The 23,849-nt window shown below is 41.0% G+C and overlaps 1 protein-coding gene across 4 annotated transcripts; it reads left to right on the forward strand.

Moving 5' to 3' along the window:
* Nucleotides 1-1,077: 1,077 nt before the first annotated feature.
* Nucleotides 1,078-22,502, forward strand: LOC127693477 (uncharacterized). 4 transcript variants are annotated; one of them, XM_052194376.1, is made up of 3 exons: nucleotides 1,078-1,402; nucleotides 12,306-13,539; nucleotides 17,992-22,502. In XM_052194376.1, exons 2-3 carry the CDS (start codon nucleotides 12,328-12,330, stop codon nucleotides 19,312-19,314), a joined length of 2,535 nt encoding a protein of 844 aa, XP_052050336.1. In that variant the 5' UTR covers nucleotides 1,078-1,402; nucleotides 12,306-12,327; the 3' UTR covers nucleotides 19,315-22,502. The 4 variants fall into 4 exon arrangements, with proteins under 4 accessions (XP_052050336.1, XP_052050338.1, XP_052050337.1 ...); XM_052194378.1 differs by lacking the exon at nucleotides 1,078-1,402 and adding an exon at nucleotides 1,622-1,643; XM_052194377.1 differs by lacking the exon at nucleotides 1,078-1,402 and adding an exon at nucleotides 2,783-2,867.
* The last annotated feature ends 1,347 nt before the right edge of the window (nucleotides 22,503-23,849 follow it).

Raw genomic sequence — 23,849 nt, forward strand, 5'->3', positions numbered from 1 at the left:
CTGTGGTTGCTGGGATTTGAACTCAGGACCTGTGGAAAAGCAGTCAGTGCTCTTAACCGCTGAGCCATCTCTCCAGCCCCCACAGTTATTATTTTGAGGATCAAATTAACTCATATTTTATCTGGATGTAGGCAAGCCTTGATTCTGTAACAGACCTCTAGGAAAGCCCTAAGCCATCCAAGCAGTGCATAAACCAGCAGGGCTTAGCAGTTAGCTTGTTTAATCCTGTGACTCATTACCTTGTAAGATTATCTGGGGGCAGTGAAAACTTTTTGAGCAATTAGCAATTTTTAAAGGATGGCCCAACTACACTAGGAAATAGTCCATCCGGCCAGCTGACAGAGTACTTTCAAAGTAGAAGCAACTTCCTCATGGCTTATACAAGATAAAAATAATTTTGTTTTTACAAAATATAGCACAGTAAACTTAACACATTAAACATAATGTTCACCATCAACATGGATTTTTCTATGAGTGGCTAGGGAGATAATTGTTAAAGTAACTGTCTTTCAAAGAGAAAGTTATGAATGGGATACCCAGAATCCACATAAAAGACAGGCATAGTGGAGAGAGTTTATAATTCCAGCACTGAGGAAGGGGGGAGGCAGATTTCTGAAGCTCCCTTGTCAGTCACCCTTACCTAATTGGTGACGTCCTGGCCATGAGTATGTGTGTCCCAAAATAAGGAGAATGATATCAGAGGAACAACATCATCTACACACACGTCTACCTACACACACACACACTCACAGAGAGAGAGACAGAGAGAGAGAGAGAGAGTGTGTGTCAACAGAATAAGCAAGGGGCAGGGTTACAGCAAGTGCCTACAGTCTTTGAAACATGGGCTCACTAGATCTGAAAGTCAGTATTGACCCAGCCATAGATGACATCATCTGAAAAGAGGGTCTTGAGGTAGGAAAGCCGAATGGTCAGGGGGAGATGGAAGCCTTGACACGGGGCTAGGCTATTAAAGTACCCACTAGAGCACTTAGGGAGCCCTGGAACTGGCCACTTCAGCAGAGCTCCACTTCCCTCTCTGTAGAAGGAAGTGAAACCTTTTCAGATGACTGTGTAAACCAGACAGTTCAGTCTGGGAATAGAAAGCAAAACCTCCCCTCACCAGAGTCCCTCCCTTCAGGGACAAGGCAGGTAGGATTCAGATCTAGGAACTGCAGAGCAGAGAGCAAAGACTGTGTGGACCGAGATCTGGAAGGAAATCTGAAAACATCTAACTTCACTTCCCAGCTGTTCTTCTCTCCAGAGCTCCAAGACACCAACACTGCATCCTTCTGTTTCCTGAACCTCCCAGCTTAGAGGATTCCATGGAGAGCTACCAGTGACCTTGCTCCCAGAGAAGAGGTGACAACACAGGAAGGCCACTGGCATCACAGCTCAGGAGCAGGTACGTGAAGGGTTCTAAGTGCCGCCTGACCGGAAACCCTGCTTACTGTGGTATCAACGGTAGTCTCCAGGCACCAGGGCAGAGGAACTTAGATTGAGGCTTATTTCACTCGGGGGTTGTTCACAGAAAGGACCTTCTCTGTCTTCTGCACCACAGAGCACTCCAACCACAAACGTCTCTATCACCCTCACATCCTGGGTCTGTTGGTCTTCTGATGTCAGCTTGAGTTTGGAGAAAGAAGGTAGCTTGTGTGACCACGGTCCTCAGAGTCAAAGAGGGAAACTCTTGGGGGTGGAGGATTGTTGTAGCTTTCTGTTGTTTTGTTTTGGTTTTGGTTGAGACTGATGTGCCTTTAGCTGGTAGAGAACTTGTAAGTCAGGCTGACCTCTAAATCAAGGAGATCCATCTGCCTCTGCCTCTGCCTCTGCCTCTGCCTCTGCCTCTGCCTCTGCCTCTGCCTCTGCCTCTCTGTTTCCTAGGACTGACATTACAGGCATGCACCACCACACCCAGCTATACTGGAACTATTTTATTTATGACAGGAGGATAAAATTCTACACAGAACACACCCTGCTATTTCTTCTTCTAGAAGTGAACTGTGAGAAGCCATTATCAACATAACCAGCACTAAAAATACCTTGACTGTTTTGGGGGGTAGGGCTCAGGAGCCTCATAATCAGCAGACATGGGGAAGTAGCCCACTCTTGGTTCTAGGATTCCCACTGGATAGTCTTTGACTTCTGTGAACAGCTTCATCCACCCACTCAGGATATCTCTGTTCAAACTTTATTTTGTTTTTTATGAACTTGAGAAAGGAGCGTATTTTCTCATAGCTTGTTCATACATACGGGTTTGGGTTGGCTCCACCACATCCAGGCCTGTGCCTCTCTGGCTGTCCTCTCTGTTCAAACTTCTCAGTTCTCATTACTCCCCCAACCACTTGTATATCCCATTTATGCTACTATCTATCCCTCCAAAAGCTATTTTTTATCTCTCTTATGGGCCCCCTTCTGGTTTCCTGGCCTCTGCAAACACCTCCAACAACATAAATGTATATACCTAAAAATGAAAAGTTGAAATCTATATATGAGAGAGAACATCAGGTTTTCCTTTCTGACATTGGGTGAACATTTAGTAGCTCTGCCAGTTTTGTGATAATTATATACTTCCACTTATATTTCTGCATGAATCCAGCTCAATTGTGTCTCTGTGGCACATTTTCATTATCCACTTATCATTTAGGCTGATTGCATCTCCAGATATTGTCAGTAGAGAAGTAATGAGCATGATGTCCCAGTATCATTGTGCTAGTATATACAGTCCTTTTCGGCTATGCTCAGGAATGGTGTCTCTGATAATGCACTTGTTTACAACCCCACAGCAGCTAATGTGGACTCCCCTTCCCCTACATCAACACCAGCATCTGTTGCCCTTTTCTCTCTTGATGAAAACCTCTCTGACTCAGGTGAGATGAAATCCCAAAATAGCTACAATTTGCGTGTATTGATGGCTGAGGATGCTGAATGAGTTAAAAATATTTATTTCTTGGCCATTTGCATTTCTTCTTCTGAGAACTCTGTTCAGTTACAAGCTCAGGTTTTGATTGGGCTGTTTGTTTTCTTGTTGATCAGGGATTTGTCTTAAGTTATTTGCATATTTTGAACATTAATCTTCTATTGAATGAATTGCTGACAGGGATCTCACCCCGTCTGGCAAGTTGTCTCTTTACTTGTCTGTTTCCTTTGCTGGACAGGAGCTTTTGATTTCCATGAACTGGTAGTAATAATCTACATGCATTAAAGGAGAGATTTATCAGAGTGCCTTACCACCTATGATCTGGCCAGTCAAACAGTAGATGCCTCTTGAAGGAAAGGCTGAGAACTCAGTCCATGAGGCTGATTGTCACAGTCGGCCTTCAGTGTACACTGGAAACCCTAAGAAGTGGGCTCTGATACCAGTGAAGGAATGCCTCAGCAGCAGAATGGATAAACTTGACAGAGCAAATGAGAGCAAGCAGGCAAAGAATACAAGTCTCCTTCTTCCATGTCCTTTTACGTGGTCTGTCACCAGAAGATGTAGCCCAGATTTAGGGTAGATCTTCCAACCTCAAATGACCCAATGTGGAAAAATGTCTCACAGGTGTGCCCAACTACTTGGGTTTCACTTAATTCCAGATGGAGTCAAGTTGAACAACAAGATGAGACATCACTTGGGGTTTATTAAAAGGCAAATCTACAACACTTACTTATGTTGGTGTCTAGGAGTTGCCCCACAAACCACACCGTACCCCAGTGTCAGTCAGCCAGGTATAGTTTATGGAGAATTTGCCTCAGGACTGATCAGTCAGTGCCACAGATCACACTTGGGAGTCAACTAACCTCGAGCAAGACTCATACAGAGCTTTGAACCCTGAAATCTACAAATCTCTGTGCAAAATTATTCCACTAATCTGTATTTAAAGATAGGAGACTTCCTAGAAAACATATATTTGTGGCATGCTTATCCTGTCCTCATTGGTTGGGTTACTGAACTGTGGCAGAGTGACTTGGCTTGCCTAGCATTTGTGTCCCAACTTGCCCTCCAGGATGTCCGTTACCCACTCACATGGCAGAAAGGAGGATATCAATCCCCAGGGAGGTCTCCACTCGAAGATTATTGTGGCTAACTATATAAAGCAGGTCTAATTGGCCTCTGTTGTGACTGGTTTCCAAGAACAATAAAGCATAGAATATAACAGACTTTGGATTAACAGTTAATTCAGGCATGACAAGTTCCTAGTAACAGCACATAAGACAGTTTCCTTGTAACAGTTACAACAGCATATGAGAAAGTTTACCCATAATAGCATAAAATGAATGGATACACAGGCAATAGATTCCCAGGCCATAGCAACATTTTTCCCCACTACTTAGTCTTCCAGCAACTTACCATTAGGGAAAATAACACCAAAAGATTTTGGACGGTGTGTATTTTGTTTTCTCTTTCCAAGACAATGTTCTCTATAAAACAGCCCGGTATGTTCTTGAACTCACTTTGTAGACCAGGCTGACCTTGAACTCATAAGCAGAGCTCTGTCTCTGTAGGTCATGTTCTTGGGGCATGCACACACATTTTTGTGAGTTTAGCTTCAGCCTGTGAAAGACTACATGTGCTATTTGTGTTTCCGAGATCCAGATTCTTTTCCCTGAACAACTACTTCCAGTTACACTAATTTTTTCTGAAAATGTTATGGTTTCATTTTTCTTCACAACTGCATAGAACCTTACTGTGTATGTGTACCATAAGGTCTTTGTCCATTCATCTGCATATAAATCTCTACACTGAACTGATTTCATAGCGACCATCAACACAGCAGCTATAACCACGGAAGTGCTTGCATCTGTGTCATCTGTTGACTAACAGTCCTTCAGGTAGAAGTGAGTAGTGAGTGTACCTGGGACAGTGATCAATTTCTGAAGGAACTGGAGAAACTTTTTTTTTTTTTTTTTTTTTTTGGAGAAACTTTTAACAGTGAATATGGTTCTACTTTTCAACATGTGTTGGTGGTGGTGGTTTCTTGGTGGTAACATTCTAATTTAATCGCCCTTTCTCTGATAGCTCAGGATACCAAGTAAATTTTCAAGTATGTGCTAGCCATTTCATTGAGTCTCTTGATGACTTGTCTCTACAGCTCATTAGCTCACTAATTGAATGTTTGGGGATTTTATTGTTTCAGTAATTTTTACATTGTCAAAATATTTCACCCACCTCCCAGATCTCACGCCACTTCCGTTGTCTCTTCTGCATCCCACTAAGCCTTGGAAGTAGAAATTTGGGTATCATATTTATGGCTGAGCATTCAAAAGTCATTTATGCTCAATTCTTTGACCATTATGAATTTCTTTAAAGGTACTCTTACTATACAGAGCAATTTCTATAACCAAAATTAACAGGCATACCAATTTATGGATACAGACATTCATAATTTTGTAGATGGCAAATTGATGGACATATCATGCCCATTTTACAAGACAACAGTAGTAGTTTTCCCTCCAGTGCCTATGACCACCACAACCAAAGTCTTGATTGAAAAGCAAAAAATTTTCAGCACCTAAGAATGAAAGGACTTTCTTAGATATCAAAGTCACAGGTAACCCAAGAGGATGGATCAAGAGTCTCCCACATCCTTGAGACTACTCCTTCTGACCATGAGCTGAGCTCTCCAATTAAATTTGCCACCATTCATGTCAATTATTAAAGTAAAACTGAAAACCTGAAAGTCAGTGTGAATGTCATAATATGACTTTATTTGGAGAGACTGACAAAAATATGAACTTGGGTAATTTCTTTTCCAGACAATATCTTGGTAACATAGCTCAGGCTAAACTCAAACTTGTGATCCATTGCACCATCTCCTTAATGCTGGTGTTACAGACTTGAATTTGTTCTTGAAGAACTAAAAACACTGTAAAGAAGATACTCAAAGGTTAAGGAATAGGAGTCAAGGCAAAATCTTAAGGTAAACCTAAGAGTAAATGTTGTTCAGTTGTGCATATTTAATTAAAGAGAAGAAAGTCCCTATTTATAATGTGGTAGAGATGCTGGGCCCTGTTCTTCCTTTTTTTGCTGTTTTTTGTTGTTGTTGTTGTTGTTGTCTTTTATTATATATTTTTATTTTCTATATTCTTTGTTTACATTCCAAAAGCTTTCCCCTTTCCCAGTGCCCCCCCCATATGTCCCATAAGTCCTCTTCTCTCCATCCATTTTATCTTTCCCCCTCCCTTTTCTCTGTCCTGGTACTCCCCTACAATGCTGGATCAAGCCTTTCCAGGATTAGGGCCCTCTTCTTCCTTCTTCATGGGGAATCATTTGATATGTTAATTGTATCTTCAGTATTCAGAGCTTCAGGACTAATTAATATCCACTTATCAATGATTGCATTCCATGTGTATTCTTTTGTGATTGCGTTAACCTCACTTAGGATGATATTTTCCAGTTCCAACCATTTGCCTAAAAAATTCATGAATTCATTGCTTTTAATTGCTGAATAGCACTCCATTGTGTATATATACCATATTTTCTGTATCCATTCCTCCATTGAGGGATATCTGGGTTCTTTCCAGCTTCTGGTTATTACAAATAAGGCTGCTATGAACATAGTAGAGCATGTGTCCTTATTGCATGCTGGGGAATCCTCTGGGTATATGCCCAGGAGCGGTATAGCAGGGTCCTCCGGAAGTGTCATGTCCAGTTTTCTTAGGAACCACCAGAATGATTTCCATAGTAGTTGTACCATCTTACAATCCCACCAGCAGTGAAGGACTGTTCCTCTTTCTCCACATCCTCGCCAACACCTGCTGTCTCCTGAGTTTTTGACCTTAGCCATTCTAACTGGTGTGGGGTGAAATCTCGGGGTTGTTTTGATTTGCATTTCCCTAATAACTAATGATGTTGAGCATTTCTTAAGGTGTTTCTCAGCCATCTGAATTTCTTCAGGTGAAAATTCTTTGTTTAGATCTGTACCCCATTTTTAATAGGGTTATTTGGTTCCCTGGGGTCTAACTTCTTGAGTTCTTTGTATATATTAGATATTAGCCCTCTATCGGATGTAGTATTGGTGAAGATCTTTTCCCAATTTGTTGGTTGCCATTTTGTCCTTTTGACAGTGTCCTTTGCCTTACAGAAACTTTGTAATTTTATGAGGTCCCATTTGTCAATTCTTGATCTTAGAGCATAAGCTATTGGTGCTCTGTTCAGGAAATTTTCCCCTGTGGCCATGTCCTCAAGAGTTTTCCCCAGTTTCTTTTCTATTAGTTTCAGTGTATCTGGTTTTATGTGGAGGTCCTTGATCCACTTGGAGTTGAGCTTAGTACAAGGAGATAAGAATGGATCAATTTGCATTCTCCTGCATGCTGACCTCCAGTTGAACCAGCACCATTTGTTGAAAAGGCTATCTTTTTTCCACTGGATGTTTTCAGCTCCTTTGATGAAGATCAAGTGACCATAGGTGTGTGGATTCATTTCTGGGTCTTCAATTCTATTCCATTGGTCCACTTGCCTGTCCCTGTGCCAATACCATGCAGTTTTTAACACTATTGCTTTGTAGTATTGCTTGAGGTCTGGTATACTAATTCCCCCAGAAGTTCTTTTACTGTTGAGAATAGTTTTAGCTATCCTGGGTTTTTTGTTATTCCAGATAAATTTGAGATTGCTTTTTCTAACTCTGTGAAGAACTGAGTTGGGATTTTGATGGGGATTGCATTGAATCTGTAGATTGCTTTGGGCAAGATGGCCATTTTAACTATATTAATCCTGCCAATCCACGAGCATAGCAGATTTTTCCATTTTCTGAGGTCTTCTTCGATTTCCTTCTTCAGAGACCTGAAGTTCTTGTCGTATAGATCTTTCATTTGTTTGGTTAGAGTCACACCAAGATACTTTATATTGTTTGTGGCTATTGTGAAGGGTGTCATTTCCCTAACTTCTTTCTCAGCCTGCTTATCCTTTGAGTATAGGAAGGCAACTGATTTGCTTGAGTTGATTTTAAAACCTGCCACTTTGCTGAAGTTGTTTATCAGCTGTAGGAGTTTTCTGGTGGAGTTTTTTTGAGTCACTGAAGTATACTATCATATCATCTGCAAATAGTGATAATTTTACTTCTTCCTTTCCAAGCTGTATCCCTTTGACCTCCTTATGTTGTCTAATTGCTCTAGCAAGAACTTCAAGTACTATATTGAAAAGATATGGAAAGCCGGGCAGTGGTGGCGCACGCCTGTAATCCCAGCACTCTGGGAGGCAGAGGCAGGTGGATTTCTGAGTTCGAGGCCAGGTTGGTCTACAGAGTGAGCTCCAGGACAGCCAGGGCTATTCAGAGAAACCCGGTCTCAAAAAAAACCAAATCCAAAAAAAAAAAAGTTAAAAAAAAAAAAAAAAGATATGGAGAGAGAGAGAGAGAGAGGGCAGCCTTGTCTAGTCTCTGATTTTAGTGGGATTGCTTTAAGTTTCTCTCCATTTAGTTTGATATTGGCTACCGGTTTGCGGTATATTGCTTTAACTATGTTTAGGTATGGGCCTTGAATTCCTGACTTTTAGCATGAAAGGATGCTGAATTTTGTCAAATGCTTTTTCAGCATCTAATGAAATGATCATATGGGGTTTTTTTTCTTTGAGTTTGTTTATGTAGTGGATTGCATTGATAGATTTCCTTATATTGAACCATCCCTGCATCCCTGGGATGAATCCCACTTGATTGTGGTGGATGATCATTTTGATGTGTTCTTGGATTCTGTTGGCAAGAATTTTATTTATTTTGCATTGATATTCATAAGGGAAATTGGCCTGAAGTTCTCTTTCTTTGTTGGATCTTTCTGTGGTTTTGGTATCAGTGTAATTGTGGCTTCGTATTAACCTAGAAAACTGGAATACCCAAAACATAATCCACACATCAAATGAGGTACAAGAAGAAAGGAGGAGTGGCCCCTGGTTCTGGAAAGACTCAGTGAAGCAGTATTCGACAAAACCAGAACGGGGAAGTGGGAAGGGGTGGGTGGGAGGACAGGGGAAGAGAAGGGGGCTTACGGGACTTTCAGGGAATGGGGGGGCTAGAAAAGGGGAAATCATTTGAAATGTAAATAAATTATATCGAATAAAAAAATTTAAAAAAAAAAACAAAAACAAAAAAACAAAAAAAAAGAATGAGTTGAGTAGTGTTCCTTCTGTTTCTATTTTGTGGAACAGTTTGAAGAGTATTGGTGTTAAGTCTTCTTTGAAAGCCTGATAGAATTCTGCACTGAAGCCATCTGGTCCCATGCTTTTTTTGGTTGGGAGACTTTCTATGACCCCTTTTATTTCTTTAGGGGTTATGGGCCTGCTTAGATGATCTATTTGATCCTGATTTAATTTTGGTATTTGGTATCTGTCTAGGAAATTGTCCATTTCCTCCAGATTCTCCAGTTGTGTTGAGTATAGGCTTTGGTAGTAAGATCTGATGATTTTTTTAATTTCCTCAGTTTCTGTTGTTATATCTCCCTTTTCATTTCTAATTTTGTTAATCTGGATACTGTCTCTGTGCCCTTTGGTTAGTCTGGCTAAGGGTTTATCTATCTTGTTGATTTTCTCAAAGAACCAGCTCCTGGTTTTGTTGATTCTTTGTATGGTTCTCTTAGTTTCTACTTAATTGATTTCAGCCCTGAGTTTGATGATTTCCTGCCTTCTACTCCTTCTGGGTGAATTCTCTTCTTTTTGCTCCAGGGCTTTCAGGTGTGTCATTAAAAGCTGCTAGTGTATGCTCTCTCCATTTTCTTTTTGGATGTACTCAGGGCTATGAGTTTTCCTCTTAGCGCTGCTTTCATTGTGTCCCATGGATTTGGGTATGTTGTGTCTTCATTTTCATTAAATTCTAAAAAGTCTTTTATTTCTTTATTTCTTCCTTGACCAAGGTATCATTGAGTAGAGTATTGTTCAGTTTCCATTTGTATGTAGGCTTTCTGTTGTTTTTGTTGCTATTGAAGACCACTTTTGCTCCATAGTTATCTGATAGGAGACATGGGATTATTTCGATCTTCTCATATTTATTGAGGTCTGTCTTGTGACCAATTATATGGTCAATTTTGGAGAAGGTACCATGAGGTGCTGAGAAAAAGGTATATTCTTTTGCTTTAGGGTGAAATGTTATATATATATATATATATATATATATATATATATATATATATATATATATATATATATCTGTTAAATCTAATTGGTCCAAAGCTTCAATTAGTTTCATTGTGTCCCTGTTTAGTTTCTGTTTTCCTGATCAGTCCATTGAGGAAAGTGCAGTGTTGAAGTCACCCACAATTATTGTGTTAGGTGCAATGTGTGCTTTGAGCTTTAGTAAAGTTTCTTTTATGAATAAGGGTGCCTTTGCATTTGGAGCATAGATGATCAGGATTGAGAGTTCTTCTTGGTGTGTTTTTCCTTTGACCATCAAGAAGTGTCCCTCAGTGTCTCTGTTGATGACTTTAGGTTGAAAGTCAATTTTATCTGATATTAGAATGGCTACTCCAGCTTGTTTCCTGAGACCATTTGCTCGTAAAATTGTCTTCCAGCCTTTTACACTAAGGTAGTGTTTGTCTTTGACACTGAGGTGTATTTCCTGTATGCAGCAATTATGTAGGATCCTGTTTACATATCCAGTCCATTAATCTATGTCTTTTTATTGGGGAATTTAATCTATTGATGTTAAGAGATATTAAGGAATAGTGATTATTACTTCCTGTCATTTTTTATGTTATCTTTTATATTTGATTAGTTATCTTCTTTTGGGTTTGATGAAAGAAGGCTACTATCTTGCATTTTCCAGGGTGAAGTTTCCCTCCTTGTATAGGTGTTTTCCTCCTATTATCCTTTGTAGGACTGGGTTTGTGGTAAGATATTGGATAAACTTGGTTTTGTCATGGAATATCTTGGTTTCTCCATCTATGGTGATTAAGAGTTTTGGCTGGCATTTGTGTTCTCTTAGAGTCTGCATAAGATCTACCCAGGATCTTCTAGCTTTCATAGTCTCTGGTGAGAAGTCTGGTGTGATTTTGATAGATCTTCCTTTATATGTTACTTGGCCTCTTTCTCTTACTGCCTTAAATATTCTTTGTTTAGTACATTTGGGGTTTTGATTATTATGTAACGGGAGGTAGTTCTGTTCTGGTCCAGTCTGTTTGGAGTTCTGTGGGCTTCTTGTATATTTATGGGCATCTCTCTCTTTAGATTAGGGAAGTTTTCTTCCATAATTTTATTGAAAATATTTGCTGGCTCTTTAAGTTGTAAATCTTCGTTCTCATCTATGCCTATAATCCTTAGGTTTGGCCCTCTCATTGTGTCCTGGATTTCCTGGATGTTTTGGGTTACAAGCTTTTTGCATTTTGCATTTTCTTTGACCGTTGAGTCCATGGTTTCTATGGTATCTTCGGCATCTGAGATTCTTTCTTCTATCTCTTGTATTCTGTTGTTGATATTTGTGTCTATGGCCCCTGATTTCTTCCCAAGGTTTTCTATCTCCAAAGTTGCCTCCCTTTGTGATTTCTTAGTTGTTTCTACTTCTATTTTTAGATCCTGGATGTTTTTGCTCAGTTCCTTCACTTGCTTGTTTGTGTTTTCCTGTAATTCTTTAAGAGATTTTTGTGTTTCCTCTTTCATGACTTCTGCCTGTTGATCAAAGTTCTCCTGTATTTCTTTAAGTGATTTTTGCATTTCCTCCTTATTGGCTACTATCTTTTTACCCATATTTTCCTAAATTTCTTTAAGTGATTTTTATGTTTCCCTTAAAGGGCTTCTAACTTTTTATCATTTTTCTCCTGAATTTAAGAGATTTATTTTTGTCCTTCATGTGTTCTTGTAACAGCATCATGACCAATGATTTTAAATCCAAATCTTGTTTTTCTAGTGTGTTGGGGTATCCAGGACTTGCTGTTAATGGAGAATTGGGTTCAGATGCTGCCATATTGCCTTGATTTCTGTTAGTAATGGTCCTACGTTTGCCTTTTGCCATCTAGATCTCACTGGTGTTAGTTGGTCTTGTTGTCAATGCAGGACTCACCCGTGCAAGCTGCCTCCCTGCAGCCGGCCTCTGGATGCACCACTGGCCCTCTGCACTGCTTGGGGACCGGTGTGTGGCCCAGGCTGCTCCCGATCCAGAGGTGGCGACCGGAAGGCTCCCACCAGAGGCATCCGGACTGAATCCTCGCTCTGCCAGGTCAGACGGACTCACCAGTGCAAGCTGCCTCCCTGCAGCCAGCCTCCGGATGCATCGCTGGCCCTCTGCACTGCTTGGGGATGGGGCGTGTAGCCCAGGCTGCCCCCGATCCAGAGGTGGCCGGCCCTGTTCTTCCAATGGTTGTTTCTGCTGAACTAATTTGTTGACGTTCCTGGTTCTTTCCTCCCTTAGGTACCATCGACATTTCCCAGGCATGGGTCAGACTTCCTCTTCTACATCCCCTCCAAAGGAGGATCCCGATTTGCCCTCCAGCTTTGGCACAAATCTTCAAAATTTCAAGATGGAAACAAAAATCCTGTCTCAGGAATTAATTGCCTTCATTGAATCATCCCTAGAGAAGGGAAACCTTCGGGAAACAGTTTCTGCAATCAGCAGTGCTCTGGACAACATCGAGAAAGCCCCACTGAACATTGCAGTGATGGGAGAGACTGGGACTGGAAAATCTAGTCTCATCAATGCTCTACAGGGAGTGGGACCTGATGAAGGAGGTGCGGCTGCTTCCACAGGAGTGGTATATACAACCACTGAGAGAACACCACACACTTACTCAAAGTTTCCCAGTGTGACACTATGGGACCTGCCTGGCACTGGGTCTACTGACTTCCAATCACATGATTATCTGAAGAAAATCAAGTTTGAGGAGTATGACTTCTTCATCATTGTCTCCTCTGGACGCTTTAAACATAATGATGCAGAACTTGCCAAATTCATTGTGCAAATGAATAGGAGTTTCTATTTTGTTAGAACACACACAGATCTTGATCTGATAGTTGCAAAACTGAGTGATCATAGGAGATTCAATAAAGAGAACATCTTAGAGCAGATTCGAAATACCATTTCAAGTATACTCAAGGAAGTTACCCACCAGGAGCCTCCAGTCTTCTTGGTCTCTAACTTTCATGTGTCTGACTTTGACTTCCCAGAGCTGGAATCCACCCTTCTGTGTGAGCTCCCGGCCTACAAACGCCACATGTTCATGCTCACTCTGCCAATTGTTACAGATTCCATCATAGACCAGAAGAGGGATATGTTGAAACAAAAGATCTGGAAGGAATCCATAATGCCAAGAGCATGGGCTACCATACCATTCAGGGGATTGACCCAAAATGACATAGAGATGTTGGAACAGACTTTGAATGACTGTAGATCTTCCTTTGGCCTGGATGAGGCATCACTGGGAAACATCGCTGAGGATTTGAATATGACACTGGAGGAACTCAAAGAAAACATTGAGTCTCCACATTTGCTCTCGGATGATCCAGATACATCCTTAACAGAGAAACTGTTGAAGTACATTAGAAATCCTTACTTTTCAAAGTTTTTCCACTTGCAAAATTATTTCATTGACAAGGTTGCAAGTGATGTTAAAATTATCCTCAGTAAAGAAGAGCTTTTGACAGAGAAGGTGAGTGCATTCAACTCTAACATCTCTCTATATTGGGAGGAGTCCATGGGAAAAATTAGTGTTTCCACAGTTGTTTTAGAAGCACCTTTATATTTCACTACATTGAGATGTTTCAAAGTGACTCTGATGAATTTTTTCATATCCATTTTCTGCACCTGTTGACATCCTGGAGTCTCTCTGGTTGAGACTGTTACATGATACACTTCGAAGGCTTTTCATTGTAAATCATCTCATTACTGTGGTGTTTATTTGCTTTGTATTTAAGAAGTATTTCAGTCAGATGGCATGCTACTTGTCAGTTTGCTTTTGGTTCCTATGCTTTGTGGACCCCTTTCCTTTAAGAGCTTCAAGGTTTCCATCTTAATGTAAGCTCTTTGGCCCACTTAAGGTTGGTTTTTATATAGGATGAAGGGTAAAGGTCAAGGTTTAGCCTTGCCTGATGTCCAGGTTGCCCAGTTCCATTCTTCAAACCATGTGCCCTTCATGCAGTGTGCACATTTGGAAGCCTTGCTGAGATACTGACTGACTGTAGATGCATTCTGTTGCCTACACAGTTATGAATATATTTCTGGGTCCACTCTCACCATTAGTTTGTTGGTCCATGAACCTGTCTTCATGCAACAACTGAGCTGTTTTTGTCACTGTGGCTCTGTGCTATGCCTTGAAATCAGGTATTGCAGTGACTCCTAGCCCCGTTGGTTTTGATCAATATTGTTTTGACTATTTGCAGTCTTTTGTGGTCCCATGTGAGTTTTGTGATTCCACAGTTCAGTTCTATTCTAAATGGCATTGATGTTTTAGTTGAGATTACATGGAGTCTGGAGATCTCTTTGTGAAGTATGGACACTTTAACATCGTTAAAGTTTTATGAACTATAAACACAGGAATCTTAGCATCTTTTGTCGCCTTCTTTGAGATTTCTTTCATCGCTGCTTTGGAACATCTCACTTCCTTGGTTATTTATTGAAATGATTGCTTCCTTCCTTGCTTGCTTTCTACCTTCCTTTCTTCCTACCTTCTTACTCTGCCTTCTTATCTGGTATGTGTGTGTTGCGTCTGTTGTAAATGAACTTTCAAGATTTCTTTCAAAACTTTACATTTCCGAATTTCTCAGCAAATCTTATGTTTTCATTTTAATTTCATTCATCAGGATTTCCTTGGATCTCATTGAGGTTTTTTTCTATTTCATTACATTTTAGGTGCACATACAAGATGGTGAGCTTCATTATGGCGTTTCCATACATGTATGCCATTATACACTGTCATTCATTCTTATCTGTTCTCATTCGTTTGCCTACTGCCCTCTGCCCTGCCCCCCTTATCTAGCTAGTTCCCTTTTACCCTCAAAAGTCCCTTCTTCATGTTCTTGTCATACATACTCTGTCGCTTATCAGATACATTTCCTCCTTCAATATTTCTCGCCTCTCATGTGATTGAGATTTTTTTTCTTTATTTATAAAGTATTTGACAGGAATTTAATCTACTTCAATCTCTTTGGAATCTTTTTAAATATTAATTTATACATTTATTTTTATGTATATGAGTCTTCACATACACTCAGAACAGAGAATCAGATCTCATTACCAATGGTTGTGAGCCACCATGTGGGTGCTGGGAATTGAACTCAGGACTTCTGGAAGAGCAGCCAGTCCTCTCAATTGCTGAGCCATCTCTTCAGCCCTCTTCAGGATCATTTATTAGAGACTTGTGATCCTTTGTGCTCAGTGTTGCCTTCACTATTTTGAATAGTTATAGTGTTCTGTGTAGCAATTTGTGCTTCTCAATGGAAATAACTACCACTTATATAGGATGTCTTTTTATTTTTTTTTGGTCTTTTTGTTGTTGTTGTTGTTTGGATTTTTTTTTTCCCGAGACAGGGTTTCTCTGTATAGCCCTGGCTATCCTGGAACTCACTCTGTAAACCAGGCTGGCCTTGTCAGAAATCCACCTGCCTCTGCCTCCCAGAGTGCTGGGATTACAGGCGTGCACCACCACCGCCAGGCTTAGGATGTCTTTATTAAGAAAATTCTCCAGAAAAGTGTATCTTAGGAGGTTGGGTTGTGATGTGATATTATGTTTATTTCCAGCTTACCATCATAGCATAGATGCCATATCACTATTCTGGTGGCAATTAGTGAGTTTTGGCTCAGTCCATATCAGAATTGTTGAGAACCTGTTGTATTCCGTAGCTGCCTGCAGCTACTACGAACTTGGTTGCTGGAACAGAAGCTGAGGGATAGATGGGGAAGGGGCAAAAAGAAAGAAGGCCAGGACAATATTTTACTGATCGAGGCCCCAACTTTAATGGGGGGTCAGACCTTTTAACAGTTTGGGCAAGCCCTTCCCCCCAGACTCCTGGCTGAGCTCCAGCGGAAGTCAGAAGTTGTCTAGCTTCACCTGGAGGTCCTTGGCTTGACTGTTCAGGAAGGTGGGTGGATCACCTGCTTAATTCAGGAATTTGTAGACCTGGAGGAATGTTGAGCTTAACCTTCACTCTGAGCTTCTCCACCCTAGGATAAAAATTCCCGCCTTAACCTACTTCTCTATTATGCCCAAAGCCAGGGATTGTCCTTGGCCAATGTCAAGTTCCTACCTTGTGGTATGACTCCCAATATGGCTCTGTACAAGAACCATTATTTCCAAAGGTCACACAAGTCGGGAGCTCTCCTATACTGCAAGCAACTGTGACATAAATAGTAGGGTATAAACAATGCATTGTACATGAATTTGAATTTATTTATGTAGCCACAATCACCAGAAGTTCTAAATATTGCTTCTACTTGTAAATTAATTGTGGGCATTCCAGCACCAGAGAGGCAGAGATCCTTAGCCTTCTGGAACTCATACTATATACATGTGTGCACCTGCAAACATGCTTGCAGCTTCACATACAAATCTTCAAATTATTACCCTGGGAGTTTTGATATTTAATATGTTATTCCTAGTGACAGTGGGCTCTATACTGAGGCCATCCTTTCCCTTAGTTTTATTCGTGGTGACATGGCCTCCAACAAGATGATTGGATGACTCAAGAATAGAATTCTGTGTACCTGGAGTTCTGTATTGAAATCTTCATACACCAGAATATTAGAGCAAACTGAAGCCAATCTCTCCTGAGTGCCTACATTTTCCTTCTGTTCCAACTCTAATTCGAAAGTCCTACGTGTGTTTCTAACACTGAAAGAAAAGAATATGGCTATGGATTTATAGCCTTCATCCAGAAGTTCTGGTATTTTTATATCAGTATTGATAAACTTTTTGTTAGCATTCTGTCTAAGCTCCACTCCACAGTTACCTGCCAACAGTCAGACATGCTCTGCCGCACAATTACCTGGCAACAACAAGGTATGCTATGCCTGACACTATAAAAGGGTCTGTTTGCCTCTCTCTCTTCCTTCCTTCCTTCCTTTCTTCTATATCCGGTTTGGGATTTTTCATTTCTGCAGGTTGTTTCTCTGAAGTTTGGGAACAGAACACTAGGAAACAGGAACACACACAGGGAATTTCTTAAGAGTCTGCTTATAATTCAGGTGATTCCCTACCTCTTCTGCTGCAAAATAAGGGATAGCATGGAGACACATCTCCTTTCAAATGAATCTTTTTAGCATCTATTTCTGAAGTTTCAAACAAGCACACATTGCATGTTATGAATCTGCCCTCAGTTCCTTTGTCCCCTAGACAGGTTCACTTCCACCTTCATGGCATCGCTACAACATAACTTACGTATCTATACAAAAGCAAAGCTTCTGGAATGAGAAAACAGATCTTTCTTTCTAAGACTGGCCTTATTGTCTTAATATGACTACCTACTGTCACATCCCATTTCCTACAAAGAGACATAATCTCAATCTTGTTTACGACTAAAAAGAAATTTACTACACATATATATTAATGTATCCAACCCTCTGTTGGGCATGTCAAGAATCTTTTCCACATTCCCACCCCATGTTCCTTCTCTCTTTATTCACAGACTACGCAAGAGAAACTGGAATGGGTGTGCTGAAGGACCAGAGGTCATGAGGCCTAGGAAGCAATACCCTAAGCACTCAAAGGACGCAGGGAGCCTTTCCATGAGATATGTTGCTTGAGGATTTTGATATGGTGATCTATGCCCTTAAGGATTTTACAACCTATGGGTAATTCTAATAGAAGTAGGCAGAATTCAAAGACAATTTAAAATAAGAAGTAAACACTGGTGTAGGAAACCACATGGAATAAGTTGATCATGAATGGGACAACAAAGGAGGAGGGAAACCACAGAAGAAGGTAAGGGCTGAATGAGGGCATATGACATGCAGAGCAGAATCAAAACAGCAACCAGGAGCAGAAAGGAAGGTGTTCTGCTAATAATGGTATCAGCAGCTGAGGACCCTCTTTACTGTAAGAACAAACTCCTAGGCCTTGCACTGTTGCACTGCTACTTACAGTGTCTCTCTTCTCTTCTCTCTTCAGCATCCTCCATGGCACACAGCTACAAGCAAGCCTTCCTCTAGCAAACATTCTCCTTTAATGGCTCAACTTTTGGCATTCAGCTTTGAAAATTTTTTTAAGAATTTCAAGAAAGAAAGTAAAATCCTCTCTGAGGAAACCATCACCTTGATTGAATCGCATCTGGAGGATAAGAACCTTCAGGGGGCACTGTCTACAATTACTCGTGCTCTGAGAAACATTGACAAAGCCCCACTGAACATTGCTGTGACTGGAGAAACAGGGACAGGGAAATCCAGCTTTATAAATGCCCTGAGGGGAGTGAGGGATAAAGAAGAAGGTGCAGCCCCCACTGGGGTGGTAGAGACAACCATGAAGAGAACTCCATACCCACACCCAAAGCTCCCCAACGTGACAATATGGGACCTGCCTGGCATTGGGTCCACTACCTTCCCACCACAAAACTATCTGACAGAAATGAAGTTTGGTGAGTACGACTTCTTCATTATCATCTCTGCCACACGCTTCAAAGAAATTGATGCACATTTGGCCAAAGCCATTGCAAAAATGAACACAAAGTTCTACTTTGTCCGAACCAAGATAGATCAAGATGTCAGTAATGAACAGAGAAGTAAACCTAAGTCTTTCAATAGGGACAGTGTCTTAAAGAAAATTAGAGATGACTGTTCAGAGCATCTTCAGAAGGCTCTCTCCAGTCAGCCTCCAGTCTTCTTAGTCTCTAAGTTTTATGTGTCTGACTTTGACTTCCCAAAGCTGGAGACCACACTACTCAGTGAGCTCCCGGCCCACAAGCGCCACATCTTCATGATGTCCTTGCACAGTGTTACTGAGAATGTCATTGACCGGAAGAGGGATTTCCTGAAACAGAAGATCTGGCTGGAGGCCCTGAAGGCTGGAGCATGGACCACCATTCCACTTGGGGGCTTAATCAGAAATGAAATACAGAAATTGGAGGAGACCTTGAATCTCTACAGGTCTTACTTTGGGCTGGATGAAGCCTCACTGGAAAATATTGCCAAGAATTTCAATGTGTCTGTGAATGAAATTAAGGCACATCTTAAGTGTCTCCATTTGTTAACAAACAACAAAGACATGTCCTTCAAAGAAAAACTGTTGAAATATATTGAATATATTTCCTATGTTACTGGGGGACCACTTGCCTCAGGCCTTTACTTTACAAAGACTTACTATTGGAAAAGTCTCTTCATTGATACTGTAGCAAATGATGCCAAGTCTCTCCTTAATAAGGAAGAGTTTTTATCAGAGAAGCCAGGATCGTGCATGTCTGACATCCCTGAATACTGGGAAACAGGGATGGATCTGTGAGGCACTAACCTTTGGAATAGCTTCAGGCATGGTCTTAAAGCCTACTTTTAAGCAACAAACACTTTCTGGGAAAGACCAGAGGATTCGTCTCTTTCAGAGACAAAATATCATTGTGGCGAGTGGAAGAGAGTTGCCTCCGGTATAAGAATTGTCTTCCATTACAGTATCATGAGAATATATGGTTGTATACATATAATTTGCAATATCTTTATCTAATTAAACTTGGATCTTTTGTCCCAAGGAGATTCCCCAAGATGTGCCACACTCTCCTAAGATGAAGAAGTTAGTACACTTTGTAACCATTTGGGCTTTTTCTGTATCTGCCTCAGTTCCCAAATAATGACACAGAGGTTCATTTATTTATGCGTTAATGCCTATACCTTAGCTAAGCTTGTTCCCCAACTAGTTTATAACTAAGCTGACCTGTTTATACTATTCTATGTCTGAGATGAGTCTGGTTGTCTCTTCTCAGTTTCAAACATTCAACTTCCTCCACAACTTGGTGGTGAATCTCTTCAGCCTGACTCTTTCCCAGAGTTCCTCTCTCTTCGAGTTGTCCCACCTGTTTTCTCCCACCTTTCTGTGGGCGATTCAGCTCTTTATTGACAGATGATGCTTTAACATAGTGCACAAGAGATTATTGTCACAATTCTGTCTTGACTAATTAGTTTTGGGGTTTAGGAAGTAGAGGGAACTGGTTCCCAGCACACATCTCCACATGAGGTGGTGTCTCTATAGACATGATAGCTACACAGCAGATGGGATGATGAGCATCCTCCCTCCAGGGAGAGCTGGGTAATGCATGGATCAGTAAACACACCTGAGGATCCATGCAGATACAGACATTTTATTCCATATCCTTCACTAGTCAACCGGATGAGTTTGGAATTCGGGTTGTAGGCAACATGGGCTTTAATTAAATTGTTATTTCTTGTGGCAAGGTAAAAGCTGAACAACATCTCATTGGCTCACTCAGATGTGAGACTTGGCAAACACAGTATCTACAGGCCAGCCTTGCAGCCTGGAAATCTTTGGAAGAGTTAATATTATAGTTTTGTCCAAACATAAAAAGTTCTCTTTCCTAGGATTTGTCAAGGGTTTTGTTGTTGTTTTTTGATTTATCTCTAAGGTCTTCAATTGGTTAGACAGTGACATTTGGAGTAGAGAAGGTCATCTGACATATTAAAAGCCTCTTGCTTTAAAATTTAATCTCATCTGAAAATTACTTTCACAGGCTGGAGAGATGGCTCAACAGTTAAGAGCACTAGCTGTTTTTCCAGACAATCTGAGTTCAATTCCCAGTACTGACATGGCAGCTCACAACTGTCTGTAATGCCAATTTCAGTTACCTTCAAACCTCACAGAGACATACATGCAGGCAAAACATCATCGCTCATACAATAAAAATAAATTAATAAATTGTTTTAAAATAAATTATAAACTATAAAAAATTACTTTCATAATAACATCTCCACAGATACTTGGTAATTACTTAGACAAAGCACTGTGTAAAATTATTTTTTTCAAGCTCCATAATTATCCTTATCCACTTTATACCAGAATATATATACATATACATCAAATACATACATATAGTTGTATACTTACAGCTTCAATTGTACTTATCTGTGAGATACCACATAACAACTTTACTCAAATAAATAGCAAATAATTATCAAATCTCAAGAGATGACTTAGCAGTAAGAGCACTGGCTGCTCTTCCAGAAGACCTGGATTAAATTCCCAGCATCCACATTAGAACTCATAACTGCCTGTAACTCCAGTTCCAAAGGAGCTGACACTGTTAGGCAGATGTACATGCAGGCAAAATACCAATGCACATTACAGAAAAATAAAAAAAAAAAAATTAAGAGCTGGGCGGTGGTGGCACACGCCTGTAATCCCAGCATTTGGGAGGCAGAGGCAGGCAGATTTCTGAGTTCGAGGCCAGCCTGGTCTACAAAGTTCAGGACAGCCAGGGCTACACAGAGAAGCCCTGTCTCGAAAAACTCAAAAAAAAAAAAAAATTAAGAATCCGGGGAGTTAGTCTTCCATGTTCTTTTATTTTAAGTTTTATTTTTTTTGAAGATTTATTCATTTGTTTGTTTTATGTAAGTACAAACACACCAGCAGAGGGCATCAGATTCCTCTACAGATGATTTTGAGCCACCACATGGTTGCTGCGAATTGAACTCAGGACCTCTGAACGGGCACTCAGTGCTGTTAACCTCTGAGCCATCTCCAGCCTGACTTCCAAATTCTTAAGCACACAAAATTACTGTGATTAATAGATAAGAATTGTTCAAATAAATGGATACATGTATACAGTGGATGCTGACCAATTCAGGGTATGTCTAACGTTTCCTATCATTTCCCAGTCTTTGGCACATCTGAGCGTCTCTGTTCTGCTTACTCATAAAGAGCATAATAGGTTACTTTAAACATGAATCTCTGTGCTGTACTGCAGCACAGTAGAACCTGCTCCTTCCCTTTAACCCTTTTGTGACCTCTTATCCAAACTCTCTCTGCCTCTCTATTCCCACTTCCAGCTTCTAGGAATCACTATTCTACACAGGAATCAGCCACTAAAAGTGAGTGGTATTAATAAGTAATCTCTTCAAACTCATTATCCATAATGATGCCCTCTATAGAGCCATCCACTTCTGGTGACCACTTCCCTACCTCTCTGTCATGTGAAAAACTCAGTTCCCCATCTCAGCCCAGCCTTTAATCTATTTCTGTGTTTTTCAACACTAATAGTCACAGTGGAAAGCCATTACTACCATGCATGCATCAAAGGAGGCTGTCAGCAAAGAAGGCTGTCTCTGAGGATGCGATGTGTTTTGTCCTATTCATGGGAAATGTTTCAACACATTGCAGGTATATGTGTGGTGGTTTATATTGATTTTCAACTTGACAGGACTTGGAGACACCTTGAAGACAAATGTCTGGGCATGTCAGTGAGGGATTGTCTTGATTATGTTAATTAAGATGAGGAGACCCATAAATGTGGACGGCATCATCCCCCTAGGCTGGAGCCCTGGACTGTTTAAAATGGGGAAAGCAAACACCAGTGGTCATCTCCCTCTGCTCCCTGACTGCAGATGCCATTTGACCAGCTCTGCCTTCCCGGACACAATGTGCTGCAGCCTTGAACTTGAGCCAAAATAAACTCTTTCTCTCTTAAATTGTTTTGCCAGAGTATTTTATCACAGCAGCAGAAAATGTATCTAATATAAGTACCAGCTCAGTGGAGTGATGGTGCCACATGCCTTTAATCCCAGCACTCAGGAGGCAGAAGCAGGCGAATCTCTGAGTTCTTCATAGCTAGTCTGGTCTACAGAGTGAGTTCCAGGACAACCAGGGCTACACAGACAAACCCTGTCTCTAAAAACCAAGAGGGTAGAGGACCAGGGGATTAACTGCCTACTGATCATTCAATGACCTTCTACCAAGTCTGTATGTGGTATATTGCAAATTTCCAGACTATTTGTGCTGTTTGAGCACCTGAGTTGATGCAGATAGTACGGAGGAGGAGGGCAGAGATACCATTGTCCTGTTTCTGAATGTCTAGGGGCACACACCCACCCCTTCTCCATTGTACTCTGTCATAGCCTTAGTCAACTCCTGTCCAAACTCTAACAGTAAATTACTCCTTGGTTTTTCGATGGGAGTCAAAATATAGTTCTAGAAGATGAAACATTGGAGTGCAATAGCTGGCTTCATCATAAATACAGCTCTGAATCATGATTTTGAGACAAAGTGTCATAAATTACCTCTGAAAGTGACTCAAAGTATGAAGCAGACAGAGAGGGAGGGGAGAGACCTCCTTTGCCCCTTGGACAGCAGATGACCAAGACATCGTGCTCCCTCAGAGCCTCCGGGGGCCTCTACCTCTGTGTTCAGATGAGGCAAGATAGGCATGGGTGAGATTGAAACCAAATCCACTTAACTCAGATTGAAGACTTCTTCACGGTCTGAGAAGAAGTCTGGCTCTTTCTACAAAGGAAATGATGAGCTACTTCATCATTCTTACCCAGCCAAGTAGTCAAGACTGTGTGTCTGTCCACATGTGTTCACATGGATGCATCTGCATTTGTGTGGGTGTGCAAGCATCTGTGTATGCATATGGTATGTATGTGCTTGAGTGTGAGAGATGACCAGAGATTGCACATTTTTAATTAATTGATAAATGTATTTATTCATTTTACATCCCAATATCAGCCCCCTTCCAGGACCTCTCTCTCCCAGCTTCTCTCCCATTCCCCCTCCTCTTCTCCTCTGAGATACCCTCTGTATCACACACACACACACACACACACATTAGTCACTACAGGACTAGGTGCATCCATTCCCACTGAGACTAGACAAGATGGCTCAGTCAGAGGAACAGGATCCACAGGCAGGCAACAGATTCAGGAACAGCCCCTGCTCCAGCTGTTGGGGAACCTGCATGAAAACCAAGCTGCACATCTGCTGCATATGTGCTTGGGGCCTAGGTCCAGTCCATGCTTGCTCTCTGGTTGGTGATTCAG

The sequence above is a fragment of the Apodemus sylvaticus genome, chromosome 10, assembly GCF_947179515.1.
Source record: "Apodemus sylvaticus chromosome 10, mApoSyl1.1, whole genome shotgun sequence".
Taxonomy (NCBI): Eukaryota; Metazoa; Chordata; class Mammalia; order Rodentia; family Muridae; genus Apodemus; species Apodemus sylvaticus.

Coding starts and splice junctions, on each gene's coding strand:
- LOC127693477 (XM_052194374.1), top strand. CDS start 11,992: ATGCACCACTGGCCCTCTGCACTGCTTGGGGACCGGTGTGTGGCCCAG. Junction 12,114..12,305: donor CTGAATCCTCGCTCTGCCAG/GTCAGACGGACT, acceptor TTCCTCCCTTAG/GTACCATCGACATTTCCCAG. Junction 13,540..17,991: donor AAGAGCTTTTGACAGAGAAG/GTGAGTGCATTC, acceptor TTCTCTCTTCAG/CATCCTCCATGGCACACAGC.